The sequence below is a fragment of the Rutidosis leptorrhynchoides genome, chromosome 6 (genome assembly GCF_046630445.1).
Source record: "Rutidosis leptorrhynchoides isolate AG116_Rl617_1_P2 chromosome 6, CSIRO_AGI_Rlap_v1, whole genome shotgun sequence".
NCBI classification, from domain to species: domain Eukaryota; kingdom Viridiplantae; phylum Streptophyta; class Magnoliopsida; order Asterales; family Asteraceae; genus Rutidosis; species Rutidosis leptorrhynchoides.
In genome coordinates this window covers 30,279,551-30,297,500 of record NC_092338.1, presented here as the reverse complement: position 1 = coordinate 30,297,500, position 17,950 = coordinate 30,279,551, and the positions used below count along the sequence as shown (strand labels likewise).

General features: G+C 32.9%; 2 protein-coding genes across 2 annotated transcripts; both read right to left on the bottom strand.

Moving 5' to 3' along the window:
• Positions 1 to 3,048: 3,048 nt before the first annotated feature.
• LOC139856118 (ABC transporter G family member 26-like) lies at positions 3,049 to 7,168 on the bottom strand. Its single transcript, XM_071845354.1, has 9 exons — positions 6,956 to 7,168; positions 6,583 to 6,872; positions 6,343 to 6,498; positions 6,056 to 6,239; positions 5,457 to 5,735; positions 5,070 to 5,354; positions 4,312 to 4,596; positions 4,127 to 4,234; positions 3,049 to 3,318 (listed from the first exon to the last, which is right to left on the bottom strand). Exons 1-9 carry the CDS (start codon positions 7,166 to 7,168, stop codon positions 3,049 to 3,051), a joined length of 2,070 nt encoding a protein of 689 aa, XP_071701455.1.
• Positions 7,169 to 7,518: 350 nt separating this feature from the next.
• LOC139853026 (uncharacterized) lies at positions 7,519 to 11,775 on the bottom strand. Its single transcript, XM_071842395.1, has 9 exons — positions 11,374 to 11,775; positions 10,873 to 10,916; positions 10,552 to 10,654; positions 10,344 to 10,470; positions 10,163 to 10,230; positions 9,520 to 10,072; positions 8,685 to 8,961; positions 8,227 to 8,571; positions 7,519 to 8,132 (listed from the first exon to the last, which is right to left on the bottom strand). Exons 1-9 carry the CDS (start codon positions 11,654 to 11,656, stop codon positions 7,854 to 7,856), a joined length of 2,079 nt encoding a protein of 692 aa, XP_071698496.1. The 5' UTR covers positions 11,657 to 11,775; the 3' UTR covers positions 7,519 to 7,853.
• Positions 11,776 to 17,950: the final 6,175 nt, after the last annotated feature.

Sequence of the window (17,950 nt, the reverse complement as noted above, 5' to 3'; positions counted from 1 at the left end):
GAATTAGTAAACCGATCTACTAATTGACGCGAATCCTAAAGATAGATCTATTGGGCATAACGAACCCCATCCAAAGTACCGGATGCTTTAGTACTTCGATGTTGTTTTTATCATGTCCGAAGGATTTCCCGGAATGATAGGGGATATTCTTATATGCATCTTGTTAATGTCGGTTACCAGGTGTTCAATCCATATGAATGATTTTTGTCTCTATGCATGGGACGTATATTTATGAGAACTGGAAATGAAATTCTTGTGGTCTATTAAAATGATGGAAATGAATGTTTATGATAAACTAATGAACTCACCAACATTTTGGTTGACATTTTAAAGCATGTTTATTCTCAGGTACGAAAGAAATCTTCCGCTGTGCATTTGCTCATTTTAGAAATATTACTTGGAGTCATTCATGACATATTTCAAAAGACGTTGCATTCGAGTCGTCGAGTTCATCAAGATTATTATTAAGTCAATTATAGTTGGATATATTATGAAATGTATGCATGCCGTCAACTTTGGATGTAAAGAAAGATTGTCTTTTAAAATCGAATGCAATGTTTGTAAAATTGTATCATATAGAGGTCAAGTACCTCGCGATGTAACCAACTATTGTGAATCGTTTGTAATCGATATGGACTTCGTCCGGATGAATTAGGACGGGTCGCTTCATTAGTGGTGATGGAGACGGTCTATTGATGGTGTTCAACGACGGCAGAAACGGACACGAAAAGTGAGGATAGCTGGCGGTGGTTGAATGATGGAGAAAGAATTTAGACTACATAAAGAATTTTGGTTTTATATTGAAGTTTTGGTTGTGGCTGCTGTATTTTTGAAGGGATGTGTTTTTAGATCTAGAAATTTTCTTAAGTTTGAAAATGACTTCAATTAAAGTTATTTTAAAGTTTGGTTTTATAGTGGAGGTGAGTAGGTTTTTTTACTCCGTATTTCAGTATTGGTTAATGAGCCTTGGGATTGTTGTAGGCCTATTGCATTTTGGATAAGGGTCACCATTGCTTCCTGATGTACTTCTTGGCCCATCAATTATTAAATTACTTAGCCCAAGTCATGAAAGTTTAATTGGTGTTGCTGCAACAATCTTAGTGTGGTTGAATGACATTTTTGGTATAGTTTCCCATGTATCTGTAAAACAAAATCTTGAAGTTATTGTATACGTATAATATCTTTAATTGTATCATAAAATTAAATCTGAAAACTTATCAATATTATGCAGGATAATTTCATTGGTGCACAGGTTTTGGAGTACATATCAGATTATGGAAAATTTTCTTTGGTTACGTATTGCTCTTAACTTGAAGGTATCGGCTACTAAATCATATGTACCTAAGCCAAAAGAGTTAAAACTATGTATAGAGTTTAAGCTATCTATACATGTAATTATAAATAATCTGGGCGATGGATGTTTAAAAGACAAATTATCGACAATTCACAAACCCGACGCAACGCGAGGGTCGTACAACTAGCTAATACTTATATACTAAAATTGGTGGTGATTTCCGTCGTTTCAGTTATATCGGATTGTCGTTTTAAGTTTGCGTTTACATTATAAACGGTCCCTCAACTTCGGCTATATTTACACAACGGTCTCTCAAGTTTACACTTTTTCAGGTGTAAAAAGTATAAATATATAATTTTAATAAAATAAAAGAAACTAATTCCACCCGAATTTATAACGGGCCCTATCTTCTCACTCGGTGCGAGTTAAATTTTCCCGAGACCACCGTTCAACTCGAAAAAATCTTACGAACCCAACGGGACTAACTATACGCAAAACGGACATTACTAAAAAAACGCTAAACACCTTGGGTTATCTCCAATACATTTCTTTCTGTTCGTTGCGAGTTAAATTTTTTCGACAGCACCGTTACACTCGGAAAATTTATTGAACAAAACAAAACTAACTACATTCGAAACGGATACTTTTTAAAAAACGCTTAACACAACGACATCTAAAACGGCGCTTAACACATGGGCCGTGTTTCCCTCTGTAAATACACAACGCTACGTTAAATATGAATATGCGGGCCGAAAGCCTCCTCCGCAACGCGCGGGCCGGTCCGGACTAGTTAATAACTACTCCGTATAACAATATTATAATATTATAATTATATATTATTTATTGTTATATATTATCTTTTTTTTAAAGGTATGTAGTCGGCATCGAATACTCTCATTTGTCACGCACATACGCGCTTTCAGGAGGAAACCCGAATCACACTATCTTTATTATATATTTTATTTTATTTTATTTTATTCCTATTATTATTATTATTATTATTATTATTATTATTATTATTATTATTATTATTATTATTATTATTATTATTATTATTATTATTAGTATTATAAATTAGTTATAATAATATTAATATATATTAATATATAAAAGTAAATTAGTTATAATAAATATAAATTAGTTATAATAATATTAATATATTAATATATAAATAATAATAATAATTATTATTTATTTTATTATGCATTAAATTATTTATTCACTTTAACTGATAAATAAATAAAAGTAACGGGTTCAATTTATTTGTACCATTAATCTACATATGTAAAATAAAAGATTAATAAAAAGTTGAGGGTAAATTATTTTTTTGTAAGATTAAAAGTAAAACTGTAAAATTAACAAAATATAGTGTAATAATAATATATTTTAAATTATATGTTTTAGCTCGAAACAATTAAATTGAGACGGACGGATTATTTGTTAAGATCGTCTTATGGCACATTACGACATTACATTTGAGGGTGGTGTTTAGCGGAAAGATTTTGAAAAAAATGACACTTTACGTAATTAAATAGAATTTGTGTACTTAACAGCCATCAACCATTCCAATCATTATATTTTAACAGCAAAAATACTAAATATACTCAATTGCTCATTTGAACTTGTGAAAAACATGAGAATATATATAAGAATGACCCAATTCATCAAGATGCAAAATGTAAGTTTTGTGATCATACAACAAAATTTTCATCTTAAATATGAGTTTATTATTATCATTTTGGTATTTATATTTATCAAATATTGCATTGGCTAATCTTTCTACGAAGAAAAATGTAGGCCAACAAACGATACACTAGACCCATTCCTAGCAGCATCCAAACTTCTTTCCACCCGCCTTTTAAGTTTACAGTGTCGAATGATGGTGAACTCTGTAACGGTCTGCATCCTCCTATACTTTCACACTCGTATAACTCATCACCCGAGTACTGCACTTTTAGTAGCAGCCTGAATCCGTGGTACATGAATGATACATACTTTAACCACTGCATAAATTCCGGGATATGCTGCAACCAAAAATAAAAATATCTTTTATTCACTTGTGGAATAGGAATGGGTCAATTGAGGTGTCAACACAGACTCATGGACTTGTAAAGAGGGCAATGTTTTTTTTCATACCGGTCAAATCATAAATTTTATCTAAAAGATGAAGGGGCAGGGGCACCTGCCCAGTGGATTTGTAATTTTTAGTGCAAAAATTTTGAATTTTTCGATTTTGCCCTAGTAGATTTTTTTTCCCCGTAAGTCTCTATATTTTGCTCTCAAAGCCTCCATATTTTGCCAAAAAACCTCCATACTTTGCCCAAATGCTACGTTTTTAAAAAAAATCACCTATCATGGCTGTCAAAAGAGTTGAAAGTCCTCCGAACTTGGTTTCGAATGGCAGTTGGCCAAAAATGAAAAATTTTAATACTCCCTTCGTCCCAATTTAATAGTCCAAAGACAAAAGAAAACATAAATGTCAAGAAATGTCATTATCAAAATTTACTTTTTTGTTTATTTTATAGTATTAACCCTAACTTCTTAAGCGCATTTTTGTTTTAAATGCATAAAGTAAAAGCATAAAAGAACTTATCCACGTTATTCTGATTTATATATGGAAGTGAACTATTAATTTGTAACATCAACTGAACTATTAAAATGGGACGGGGGTGGTATTTAATTTAATTTATTACTAAATGTGCACAATGTTGAATGACTATTATGCCCTTATGAATAGTAACTTTCACAGGTTTATTCACGGGGTAGTTTAGTAATTTCCCATCTAAAAAACTAGGCGAAACGGGGCCCACACACCCCTAGTTAAATTCATACCTGAACATAGTAACCACCTGTAAGAAGAAACAGCATTAGTATTAAAGAAGCAAACATGCCTGCCCTTCTAATGCTCATCACTGCAGCTCCAAACATTTCGCCTGCACCCTATTTTTATATGAAACCAGGACCCGTTATTATTTTTCTAAATGTCTAATGACAAATATAGAAGTGTTTAGACTTACTTGGCTGGTTATGGCTACTAATAAGACTGTAGACAAAGTCAAGAAGAAGCATTGTAAAGTTTTCTTGAATCCAACCATGAAATAAAGAATAGACATAAAAACCGTTGGGTAAGTAACGTGTGCGATCATGTCACACAACGTGCTGCACACGTAGTACGCACTCAACCTATACATATCGGCTTGTCTTTCTTTCACAAGAGAGAATTTCTCAAATGGAAACACATATACTGCTCCAAATATTGATGACGACGTCCAGAAAATGCAAACGTAGAATAACAACCCAATCTGTATGGTTAAAGAAGTTGATATCGTATCAAAAACAAATATAGGCATGTCTTAGAGGTGGCAATTTAAACGTGTCTACTTGCATTTGGATCAATTTGGGTATATTACTCATAAAATGAGATTATAAGTTACCCAAAGTCTATTTTTATAGCTTAAGACTACCCAAATCGTTTTTTAAAGATTTAAATTATTTATAAATGTTTTAAAACGGATAAAGAAGTGTTTACTGCCAGTCCAAACTTGCCGCCCCATATGATTCATTATATATAGTATTTTTCTAACGACAACCCTTAGGTTTGTCGTTAAGGTGCATTAAAGACTTGTACTTTTTAATAACTACCATGTAATAGTCAACATTAATCGCTTTGTACAACACATTAATGCACCTTAACGACAGCCCTACGTAAGTAGAAGTAACCCATTAAGTCACCTCTAGTTGACCTTAATGGGTCATTTACGTAAGTAAAACTGACCTGATCTCTAAGACGAGCTTCAGTAGCGTAGCTAGATTTCCACCATAAAAGACCTAACAAGACTGCAACTCCAAGAGATTGAATTATGCGTAACATATCAAAGTAATCTCTCCATCTTTCTCTGTATGTTCTTTTGAACAATATTAAAAACTGGTCCCACCAACTTATTGTCCAATCTTTCTTTACTTGAATCGCTAATCTGAGATTTTCAGGAGCTTTTCCCGTTCGATGATTTAGTTCTTTCTCCTGACTCTCCAGTTCTATCTTACACATTTGCTGTAGATACTATATGAATACGACAAACCAGAGACTATTAATAAGAATTGGAACTAAAACAATAAAATTGAAAATTCAAGGACAAAGGTGACAATTGGTAGTACTATTTACCCTGATGACAGCCTTTTCATACTCAGAAGTGCCTTTAAGTGTCACAATATTGTCAGGGGTATTAATGTCATTTACTTGACCCGCTGCTAAATCTAGCAAGAACTCTGCAGGATTCATGGCTATGTTTGGGATGAATCTTAGAGACGTAAAATAGCTCATTGAATCTCGCGCCTTTCCGTAATACATCGGGTGGCCTTCGGATATCAATAAGATCTTGTCAAACATATGAAACACTTTACTTGATGGTTGGTGAATCGTTGTAATGATTGTCCTCCCAGCCTAAATTTATTGAACATAAACCACTACTTAAAAAAATAAATAAATAAATAAAAATAATCCATTCTTAAGGGGAGTTTGACGTGTGATTCAAATGTAAACGGTTAACCATAAAAGTTTTTCTCTTTACAGGTTACATAGCCACCCTAAAATATGCAGCTATTGAGGTTCAAACCTGAGACCTTTTGTAAGGATATAAGGACACTTACGAGTAGGACACCTTAGTGATGGTTATGTGTGATTTAAAAGTAATTTTAATTAGTCAGTTGCAAATAATTAGTTGTAAAACACAGATTTGTAAGAGATGTTGTCTTGTTTAGTACCTTAGCATTTTCTCTTAAAATCTGAATGAGTTTGTTTGCTGAGGTTGAATCAAGACCCGAAGTTGGTTCATCAAGCAACAAAAGTGAAGGATCAACCAGGATCTCGTATCCTATACTTGTTCTTTTTCTTTCACCGCCTGATATTCCACTTATAAATCCCCCTCCTACTCGTGTTTTTCGACATCTTTTTTGTTTTCAAATAATAACAACAAAAAACTAGTAAGGAAAACGTTAGATATACGCATATTCTTCCATATTTTATTCAGTAAAAAGTTATAATAAGCAACCTTTCAAGTCCCAATTCCTTAAGAATGACTTCAACTCTTTCGTATTTCTGCCTTTTACTCATGCTCCCCGAAAGTCTTAAAAATGCAGCGAAAATCAAGGTTTCCTCGACCGTTAATTGTGGGTAGAGCACATCATCTTGTGTAACAAATCCTATCCTGTACATAACACACGCGAGTGAAATACTGAAATTAACTAACTTTATAATCCGAGTCAAATAACTAACTTTGATTGTCTACTACCTTCTTTTAAGAGCTGGACTATACGGAACATCGTTATATGTGACAGTTCCCTTGACGTTTTCACGTAATCTCCCTCCTATAACTTTTAAAAGTGTTGTTTTCCCACTACCCGAGGGACCCATCAAAGCAAGGATCTCACCCGGGCCAATACTTCCCGTTATGCCCTTCAAAATCTGCTTATAGTTCTCCTGCTCGTTTTTCGGCTGTGTGACCACCTTTGACATAACCGCTTTCACTGGGTTACCAGGTGTCGCTTTGCTCATTTTCACCTTAAAATCTATATCTTCAAACTGCAATTAAAAATTAAAAATTAAAAAAGAAAAACTTCATCATCTCTAGATACATCAATGATGGGTGTTAGTATTAAAGGCACCTTAAGGAAAATGGGAAGCGGGCAATCTTTACTGCAGCAAAAGGTGTCATCTTGGATATCAATCTGAGAGCTTGATTTGTATCTAAGGTAACTTTGATCACTTACATTACAGTTATGAACAAATTCATTGTTTCCTGCAATCTGCATCGAGCCCATTGGTGGAGGAGACGAAGATGACACACCCTCGATTTCATCTTGGTTGCTTGAATCCATTGTGAAGACAAAACTATCATACAATTGAGTGTTGTTTAATGGTGTTTTTACATGTATATTTTTTTCAACTGAAACATACCAAGATTAGACCTATATAGTCATTAGTCTTTATGATACAATTGTTGAACAACATGGTATCAAATTTATACACAAAGAATCAGAAAATTTGTTGTTGCGACACACCCTTTGTGCTACTACCATGTGAGTAACTAACCTTAGTTCATCATGTCAAGAACATGAGTTTGTTATGAAAAATTGAAATGACCATTCTTTAAAATATTAATATATCATGCATCATAGCCATTAAAACAAGCTAACAAACCAAGATATAGAACTTAATTTGATGCCAAATGTCACATGAACTCTTAACATATCATAACTCGCCTATCCTGCATATAATAATATTCGATTTACAATTTGGGTGCAAAAAAGAAGTTAAATTTTAAGCCTCTGCAATATTCTTCCTGAATTCCTATCACTATGACTTGAAAATAACCAATATGACAAGTTCTTCCTAGTCCTAGTAGATGTTCGCCCGCCTCAAAAAGTACTCAGCCAAATGTGCTATAATGCTTCAAATCACAAGTCCCTAACTTTGAATATATTCACACTCGGGTCAAGACCATGTGTATTCTATTTTTTCCTTCCAAAAATTTATCTGTATTATCCAATTACAAAACTACAATCAACTGGTTTCGTTATCCGCTAACTTGGTTTGTGGAGCGTGCTGAGGCTGTTGTTGGTGAGAGGTGATTGGTTGCGGCATGGTTTCAACTGGCCCACCAAAACTGGAGAAAGATGGATACATAAGTGGTTGTACAGTTGTAGATTGAGCAGTCATTGTTTGGGAAGAGTAATAAAGGCCAGCTTGTAGAGGTGAAAAAGCCATGTTGTAGAAATAATTTGGCATTATATTTGGTATATCTCGGTCTGTTATAGGAGCCCAAACTTGTGGATCTTCACCCTGAAATTGTAGAATTAAGATGGTAACCGGTCAATTGAAGCCCGAAGCTGGTATTGAAATGATAACTTAATGCAATAAGTGATATTAATCAAACCTGTTGAACTGCTAGGTGAGTATTGCTATCTTTTGCCTGAGTCGAGGTAACTTCTTCATTATTTCCTTGTTTATATTGTGAAGGAGCAGGGGATTTTGCCCCTGCCTGCTGCACATGTACATTGCCTGTAGGTGGTTGCTGAGGGAATAAGCCAGGGTTTAACAAGTGAACATTATGTGGTAAGTACATGTGTGGGAAGTAGGGATTATAAGGAATGTAGTTTGGATATGGTTCTCTGAAATAAGGAAACAGTGGTGGAGACAACGCTACAGAGCCCTGGCCCGCCACGTCAGGTTGTGTCACAGGAGTTGGACCCAATGAAGATGCAACTGGAGAGCTGCCACTCTGCATGCATTAACAGTTGCAACTAACGGTAAGGAAGCGTAAAATATCAATAGTAACAACAATAATAACATAGTATACACAATTAGTCTCTCAATGCTAGATGTATCACTTGCCTGGAGCTCAGGTACATCAGGTTGTACAAAAAGTGGACCCATAAGCTGAGGCATAAAACCATAACTATAATCCCTAGCATTTTGAAGAACAGGATTCAGGGATCCTCCATCAGGGATGGTCATTTCAAACTTTGTCTGCAGATCATGTTTTAAAGCAGTAGGATCAGATGAGATGTTGTTATCTTCGGAAGGTAATGCATGATTTGAAAGAGCTGGCAGGAGATTATCTTGTATTTCACCTTCCTGATCCTGAGCCATTGTGGGAACATTTTGGTTGCTGACACCAAAAGAACAAGAAAGTTAGGGAACAAATTTTACAAAACTAGGAGAACACATACGGCTCTAAAGTTACAAAACTGATACCAATGTCAAAAAGTCTATGATAGATTTTGATAGCTAATGTGAGTTGTGACCATAATAACAATTAGGAATCCACAGACCTGTTGTACTAGGCAAAAGAAGTACTTGTGGACCAGTATACTTTGTAATAGGTTGACTTGGGTCATACTTCTACTCAAACCAGTTAAATGCATCAGGGTTAACAACTTGGCTCGAACTGAAAAAAGCCGAGCAGGTGATATGGGTAAAAAGTAATCCAAAGTGTTGTTTTAAATGTGTTTTAAACCCCTAAACTTTCCACATAAATTAGGCAAAAAAAATATACTGGTAGACCTAACTCAACCTGACCTGACTATTTTGACATGCGCTGTAAATTACCCGTTTTTTAACCTCTAGCCAAAAGACATGTGCATGCAGTATGTGACACTCAGAAGCTTATAACAGAGATGAGAAGGCTCGTATGAAACAGACAGTAGTAGGCAATAGAAGCATATACCTCAAAGAAGGTTCTGTGACAACATCACCATTTTTCTGGATGGATTCCGCCACAGATAAAGGCTCAGGATCATCAAAAATACAATCCAAACTTCCAAATTTGAACTGGCTTTTATAACTATCAGGGACTTGGAGATGATCAGGAAAAATAACAGGTTGATGAGAGTGTAGAGTCAACTTCTCTAGCGCCACATCAGGTTTTGCAGCTGATATTTTCAACTCAGAGTCTTCCTCAGGAACTGAATGTGTTTTGTTGCTGAATACAGTCTTATCCTGAATTGGATCGACAACATGTGAACTGTGTTGGGTAGACAACAAAGGAGGCTGTGATGACTCAGAGACCTGATTCTTTACAACTACATCAGAAGTTTGTTGTTTTGGTTTGTCGCAATCTAGTTGATTGGCACTAAACTTCATTCCAGTAAGCGTTCGGGAATTTGATTCATTATCACCACTACGTTTAACAATCTCACATTTGATGCTGCCCACAGCACAAATGTGACGGATGTTCGAAGATGAAACCGGAACCGGCTTTGAACTATGGGATGAGACTTCTGTCAAGAGCAAAATTAGTGAGCTTTTGCAATGCATAATTGATATTTAGTGATTTGTTCACTACCAAACAGTTTAACCATTGAAGCTACCTGCAGATACTTTAGGTGTAACCTTATAGCTGGAGACAGCTGGTGTACCATTGCTATTAACAGCAGAACTGTAAACAGTACAGACCAATTCAGATGTAAACAAATTAGTTACTTAAAAAAAAAAATTAAAGTTGAAAAATGATGTATTTATTCAAATCCGGAGCGAAGGACATCATCTTACTCAGTCACATGTTTTACATTGTTTACTTTTACAGAATTAGCTGATATTGCCGGCCATGAAACGTTCTCTAGGGGATTGGTAACACTGTATTCCTTCCCAGAACTCAAATTTCTCCCACCTACGCCATCTAAAACGACAAGAAAAACAATTAAACTTCGGATAAGCAAAATAGCAGAAAAAGTTTACTGCTCTAAATTTGTAAGCATACCGTCAAAAGCTTTTGACGAGTATAAAGTCCCTCGCCCACCTCTAGCTACCCATAACTGATTTCCCCCTGCCTGTTTAAACTCTTCAGAAGTACCATTTGTTATCTGAACAAAATTGCAAAAACAACTAACAAAATTTACATGCCAGAATATAACAAAGCTTCCCTATTACCAATTACTCGTAACAATCATTATTAAAAAAGAGGCATAGTAATCATCACTTTTACTTCCAAGTGCCCCAGAAAATACTTCATTCAAAATGCACCTTTGCACATCAGTTCAAATAAATTGTATCAGATAAAGAGGCAAGCATCACAACTTACAGTTTTACGCCTATCTTGTTTCTTTCTAACCTCTTTAAAAGTATCTGCGACGCAAAAATAAAGAAAAAGAAATAAAGAAGTAAACAAGATTACCACAGTATAATGATAATAATAATATATAATAAATGTGAAACCTAAGAAACAATAAACAAGCATTGCACAAGCCACCAATCCTATTAAAAGTTCAAGTATTTAACATATTTTTTTAAAAAAAGTTGAACAACTTCCCATATCAGCAAGCATTACTTCAATAAATGTTCTATGAAAAAGCTTTCAAAAAAAAAAAAAAAAAAAAAGAAAAAAAAAATTATATAAAATTACAAGAGTGCCATTAACAGATATGTATAACAAGAGTGCCTTAGAAACAAATTACTTCAATTATATTTATAATAGAACCCTATATCCACTTAAAGAAAGAATGCATACTCTTATCACAGATAAACAAACGGCTAATAAAAAAACCAAATCAGATGCTAGGGTTTCTAGAGGGTTTATATATACCGATATACAATAGTCTTTGAGCAGCGTCATTAGCATTGATATCGCATTCTTTAAGCATTGTATAAACATCTTCAACGCTGTGTTTTCCGGCGATCTGTCTGACATCATGAACCATCTTTAACCTCCGACAAGTTTCGCTAACGTTCAAATCACAGTCTTTTAGCGTTGCGTAGATGAAGTCATCGGTGTACTTAAGAGAACCTAGGGTTTTCTTGACATCCTGAATTAACTTCCGTACGGCGTTTGGAATTGAAACCCTAGAATCGCCACCGCCGCTGCTCATAACTTTTTTGAAAAATAATAAAAATAAAAAATAACGGAAAAAAATGGGTGAGATCAGATGAGGCGCATGCTGAAAGAGATACGAGTGGAGAAGCAAACTCTCCCTGAATCAAAAGTGGCTATGAATTACGGAAGAAGGGTTTGGAAGGTACGGAGTATATTTTTAATGCTCTGCCCATATTTATCATCGTGTGCTACTGTTATTTTAATTTGCAACATTGCGCTTATAGTACCCATAGTTTTTACCATATTGTACGATTAGTCAAAGTATCAGTTTTTGATGTGGATAGTCCTTGTGGTTTGCAAAAGGAGCAATGATAGTCAAATTTACTAACGGTGTTAATTTTTTTGTTAAAATTCAGTCATGTGCCGGGCATGTGAGGGTATTTTCGATATTACGTCTTTTTTGTCAGGTTACTAAAACATTTTCTTTACTAAACCATCATTCATCTACTAAATATCTTCATCATTCAACAAAAAGATTTAAAAACCCTCATTTATTACACCAATTATAAATCCTATCAATATCAAAAATTGAGATTTCTTACCCCCAAATCCCTTTTTTATTTGCACAATCTCTTATTCACATTCCCTTTAGTCCTTTCACAATTCCTTCCTTATTCTAATCCATTGTAATTGTATTTTAATTTACCGTTGTTGTCTCCGAATTTAACGATGTTGGTTGCAGATTTGACATGGATACTCATTCTTCGTCTTCAAATCATATTGCTACCAAAATAGGTGAATCGGAGAGTTACATATCTGAGGTGAAGGTGAATCGAAGGGTTGCATATCAGATCGTTCCCCGCTCTACATGTGTGTTTTCTTCATAACCTTTTATTCAGTGAATTTATTTTTTCGTAGCCTTGTAAACGGGCTATGGATCTTGCAATTTTGTTTGGTGGGGAAAAGAAAAAACAATAAATTATTGAAAATGGGAGTGTTGTAAAGGAAATAGTATAGCGTTTTTAACTAGGGTTGATGATATTGTGTTAAAACGAATGGGACAGAGGAATGGAGTGTTTCATGATACTATGTTCAACATGTATAAAAAATCACCCATTTTGATCTTCGTTGGATTTCATGGTGGATGCTCAACGAATTTTGGCTTACGATTGAACTCGTGCTTCAATCGGCTATTGTTTGTGTAGTGGGTATGGCTGAACCCGAATTTTGGCTTATGGATGAATAACAACAACCGCCTGCTCCGACAGCACTACCACCATCTCTGGCGCTCGCTTCTTATGGATGAATAACAACTACCGCTTGCTCCGGCAGCACTACCACCATCTCTGGCGCTCGCTTCTCGTCAGAGATGAGTCAGAGTTGTTGCACCAGGTGGGTTGTTTCAGTTATTATTTAAATTGATGTTGTGACTAACAAAGAGTTTGAAGAAAATGGCAATATCAACAAAGCATTAGTAAACATAAAGCATTAGTATATATTTGAGATATATTTGTGAGTCTGATAGTTTTGAAAGTTGGATGTTTTTCAGTGGTGATAACGATGATCTAATTGGTTTGTGTATATGAATATTTTTAGTTTATGTTCCTAAAAGAAGTGGAATTGAAGATGAAAGTTGCAGAGGTTAAAGAAGAAGATTAGTGAAAGAAAAATAATAAAGTGAGACAGAATATTAAAAATACCCTCATGTGTATCGCACATGCCATATTTTGACGAAGGAAATTCACTATAACGACCCTCATTTTTCCATCTATATAATGCCCGAACAAAAGATTTAAGTATAATGAATAAACTCTAAGTACTAATAAAAGGTCGTTATATACATACGAAATTAACGAACGTTAAACGAATAATAAATTTTATTCAACAACGTACGCGTAAGAATTTTTATAAAAAAAAAAAAATTTATGTCATAACATGATTACATATAAAATACTTATATTAATTTTGTATTTAGTTAATATATTATACAATTAATAAATACAAGTATATATAAATGTAGTAACATATATAAAACTAATAAAATTATAAAGTAATAATTTAATTAAATAAAAACCACATTTAGTAATTATAATTTTATAAATACAGAATATATATTTATATTTATCAAAATTCGTATTTAATAATTAAATAAAAATAGAAATTTAGTTAGTTAACATTTTTAGAACTATGAAATATATATATATATATATATATATATATATATATATATATATATATATATATATATATATATATATATATATTTAAAAAAAAAAGTAGTATTTTTTTATATATAAACTAGATCTAGATCCACTTTTATTTATTTTATTCCTACTTTTAACTTTACTTTTATTTATTTATATTTTGAAATGGTGGCATGACTGGCCATAAATACTTTTAATTTTTTTACAAGACACTAGTTATTTTTTTATATAAACTTTTGTATTTTTTTATTTTTTCTTTACCAAAAATTGTAACTATAAATACCATAGCCTAGTTCACAAATTTTGTACACCAAAAACTTGAAGAATTCTCTCTCAAACCTCTGCAAAAATTATTTTTGTAAGTTCTCTATATTATTTTTATAGTTTTTATTTAGTTTTTATCATATTTTTGTGCTAGTTTTATGTTAAATACCAAATAAATATGAAATTAATTATAATAAATAATGTAAATACATGATAATTAGTATTAAGTATCCTAATGACTATAAAAATTATTTTTATGAATTATACATTCGAATTTATATTTATTAAAAATCAAAAACTGATTTTTTTTATATTCAGTATATATAGATATATAATAAATAAATAGTAAATGATTATATATATATGTTTTTACAATTTTTGCTTATCACATATGTTATTCAAGTAATTATAAAAATTAATGTTTGATTTAATTGTCATTTTAAATAATTAATTTGTATTTTCTTTAGTTTTACTACAGTAGCCGAAAACAGTGTTTTTTTTTAAATAAAAAGATAACTAAATGGTATAATATTTTTATGACTACAATAATTAATAGAAACTACTTTGGAACTATTAAGAAAGTTATAAAAATTATTTTTTTGAATTAATGAATATATATTTCTAGTTAATTTCGAATTTAAATTAATAACAATACAAAAGTTGAATTAAATAGTTAAACTATTAATATAATTATACAAATAATTTTTCTAAGCTTAATATACTAATATAAGCTCACAAAAATTATTGGTTGAATTAATTTAGTTGATTTAATAATTATTACTTTATAAACTTTGATTTATTGCAAACCGAAAAAGAAATTAGCAATAAATACTTTTACACCATAACAAAAATTTATAAAATTTTCCTAAGTTTATTTTGATCAGTAGAACCTAAGAAAAATATAAGATGTGGTGTTAAACTTGTTTACCTATTTATTTTCATTTTAACTATTAAAACAATTATAAAAAGTAATATTTAATACACAAAACTTAATATTAATGTATAGAAAATTTTTATTATGTTTTATACAAGTTACTTACTGTTATGAAATCAATAAAACACTTGTTAGCATCATTAGATAATTATGGGTGCTTATATTGATCTAAAACATAATTTAAACTATATATATATATATATATATATATATATATATATATATATATATATATATATATATATATATATATATATATGTATCCTTACATATATATAATATATATATATATTAAACACTTATAAGTAAAGTATATAAAGTGTTGTATTTCTATACGCACCTAAAAACGTATTGGAACGGTATATTAGATGGGTATAGATCTTGATCTTTCTCGAGTGGATGGACGCTCGAAAGTCTAGGCGGAGAGTTTGGATTACCGAGTTAAAGGATCCTGTGGCTCAGAAACCTATGACCTGAAAAGGCCATTTTAAATTGAAAGTGTTAGATTGGAAGCTTGTCTAGTATGAAAAGCCTTTCCAAAATGATAAACCTTCTTTAAACTTACTATAAAAGAAAATACTTACACTTATCATAATACGGGCAAAACATCTAAACTATTCTCAACTTATTCTTAGGTTGACTTCTCTGTGCTTCGATCATCCATACTTTCTCTTTAAGGAATACTTTCACTCACCGAATTACTAAGGTGACTTTCATAGCCCCACTCTTATTGCTATAGCACTTTTTATACTTACTGGGGTGAGACACATGCTGCTTTTATACTTTAAACAACTTAGACACAAGTACGAACCTAAACTGTACTATGACTAGCTTATGCTACTAAGACCCCACAGTGATATTTTTTTAATTGCTTTTAGGATAAGGCATTCTTAATTATTGGGGGTAGGCCTATCGGGAGTAACGTCCCCGATACATTTGACCGTGATGTCTTTGTATTACTTAATAATGATTTAAACATGGTGATAAGGTACTGCCAACTTATCATCGGGGCAACAAAACAAACGTTTAGTCTAAAATATCACGAATCAGTACTACTTTTGGATCTGCGAGATCTACTTTTTGATCCTTCGGGAGATCAACTTTACAACTAAATCTTGTGGTCTAAAAACAACGATAACTACTTTTGTTAAACCTATGAACTTCACTCAACCTTTTTGGTTGACACTTTAGCATGTTTTGTCTCAGGTGCTGTTTGATTCAAGCTTTCTTATCTACTACTTATGTGATGCTACTTGGACTTAGGATCAAGAGATATCACATTTATTACTTCTGCATATGAACAATTACTTTATCGTTATTTCCATTATTGTAACGACATTTCATTTTCCGCTGCGTACTCAATAAAGTTAAATTTTCTCATTTAGTATTGTTCTCGTATTATAATATGTTGGTTTATTTGATATTAGTAACGTTTCTTCCAGACCCTATTGGGAGGACGTTACAGATTGGTATCAGAGCATAACCAGGCTGTTATAGAGAACCAGGATTGCATTTTTATGTGTGCCTTACTTGCTAGCTAGGGTGCCTTAGCAATCTAGGAAACTATAACATTTCCTGCCTTAGACTTAAAGCATTTAGAATTGCCTTATAATCTTAACAATCATGCTTTACCAAACTTGACTTAAAGATTCTAATCAAAGTCTCTTTCCTAATGTAGGACTACAACTTTCCTTGACCATAGTGCCTTTAATTGTTGCCTTTAACTGTTAAATGCTACACTATACTTTAGAAACTTTACTTATCTTAGAATGCCGAGCTAATCTAAGAACTCTGCTCATTTTCCTGAGTACTATCCAATTACACCACCGCATCTAAATGCGACACAATGATTTCAGAAATTCTTGACATTCATAAGTCATCTATCATGGTTATGTGTATTACATATGTATTACATGAAATATTATCCATGATTTTGAAATTCTTATAATTGTTACTACTCACACTCAAACGTATATAACTCTCTGTTATATCACGTACCTATATGCCTTATGCCTTTATGCATCGGTTTGCGAATTGAAAAATGTCATTGGGTTATCACAGTATACGAATTGAAAGTCTTTAATCAAAAGATTATTAGATTACATACTTATCACTTTATGATCTCGACACGTCATACTGCCATTATTAAAGTAAAGACACATCATATCTTATTATATCTTATCGTATCTATCCTAATAGATTTTGTCTAACACTTTTCCTAAATTCCCTCCATAAATTACGGAAATCTTTTGCTATATACACGTATTCGAGGAGACGAATATATCATCCAGTATTCAAAACTAATCTCATATCAAAAACCCTAATTCCAAACACATAATATGGATTCCTCGAACTCTTCGAGCTCCAATGGCAGCGTAACCGGAATGAACCAACCAATCAGCCATCATCTATTTTGGATGAATTGGGGATGGGTTCGTAGTAAACTTAATCAATGGAGACAAGAAGAAGGTGATCCCTTCCACCAACCGAATTCACCTCTTGGTGAAGAACCTGAAGCACTTACTGGCGAACCCGTTCGGAACACTATTTTCACCCTCATTTCCAGGATATCCAGTCACGAATATATAATATCTAAAATTTTAGATCTTATTCATCCACTTGTCCGAACCGCCAATCATCCCGGAATAATAGAAGAAGTCAACGAGCTTCGCGCTCGAGTAGTGGCTCTGGAGAATATGGTGCAAAACCTACGAACACCAGCAGCAGCACCAGCAGCATAACCAGTACCACCAGTACCATCGGCATCACCACCAACATCACCAGCTTCACCAACGAAAACATCCGCATTCCACGCCTCAACATCACACTCAGTACCTCAAACATCAACATCATACGCCCCATAGATACCAAGGAATATTAGTAATAATGAGTTAAGATGTATTGACTCATTCTTCCTGAAGAATTACATATGTATACTTTATATATA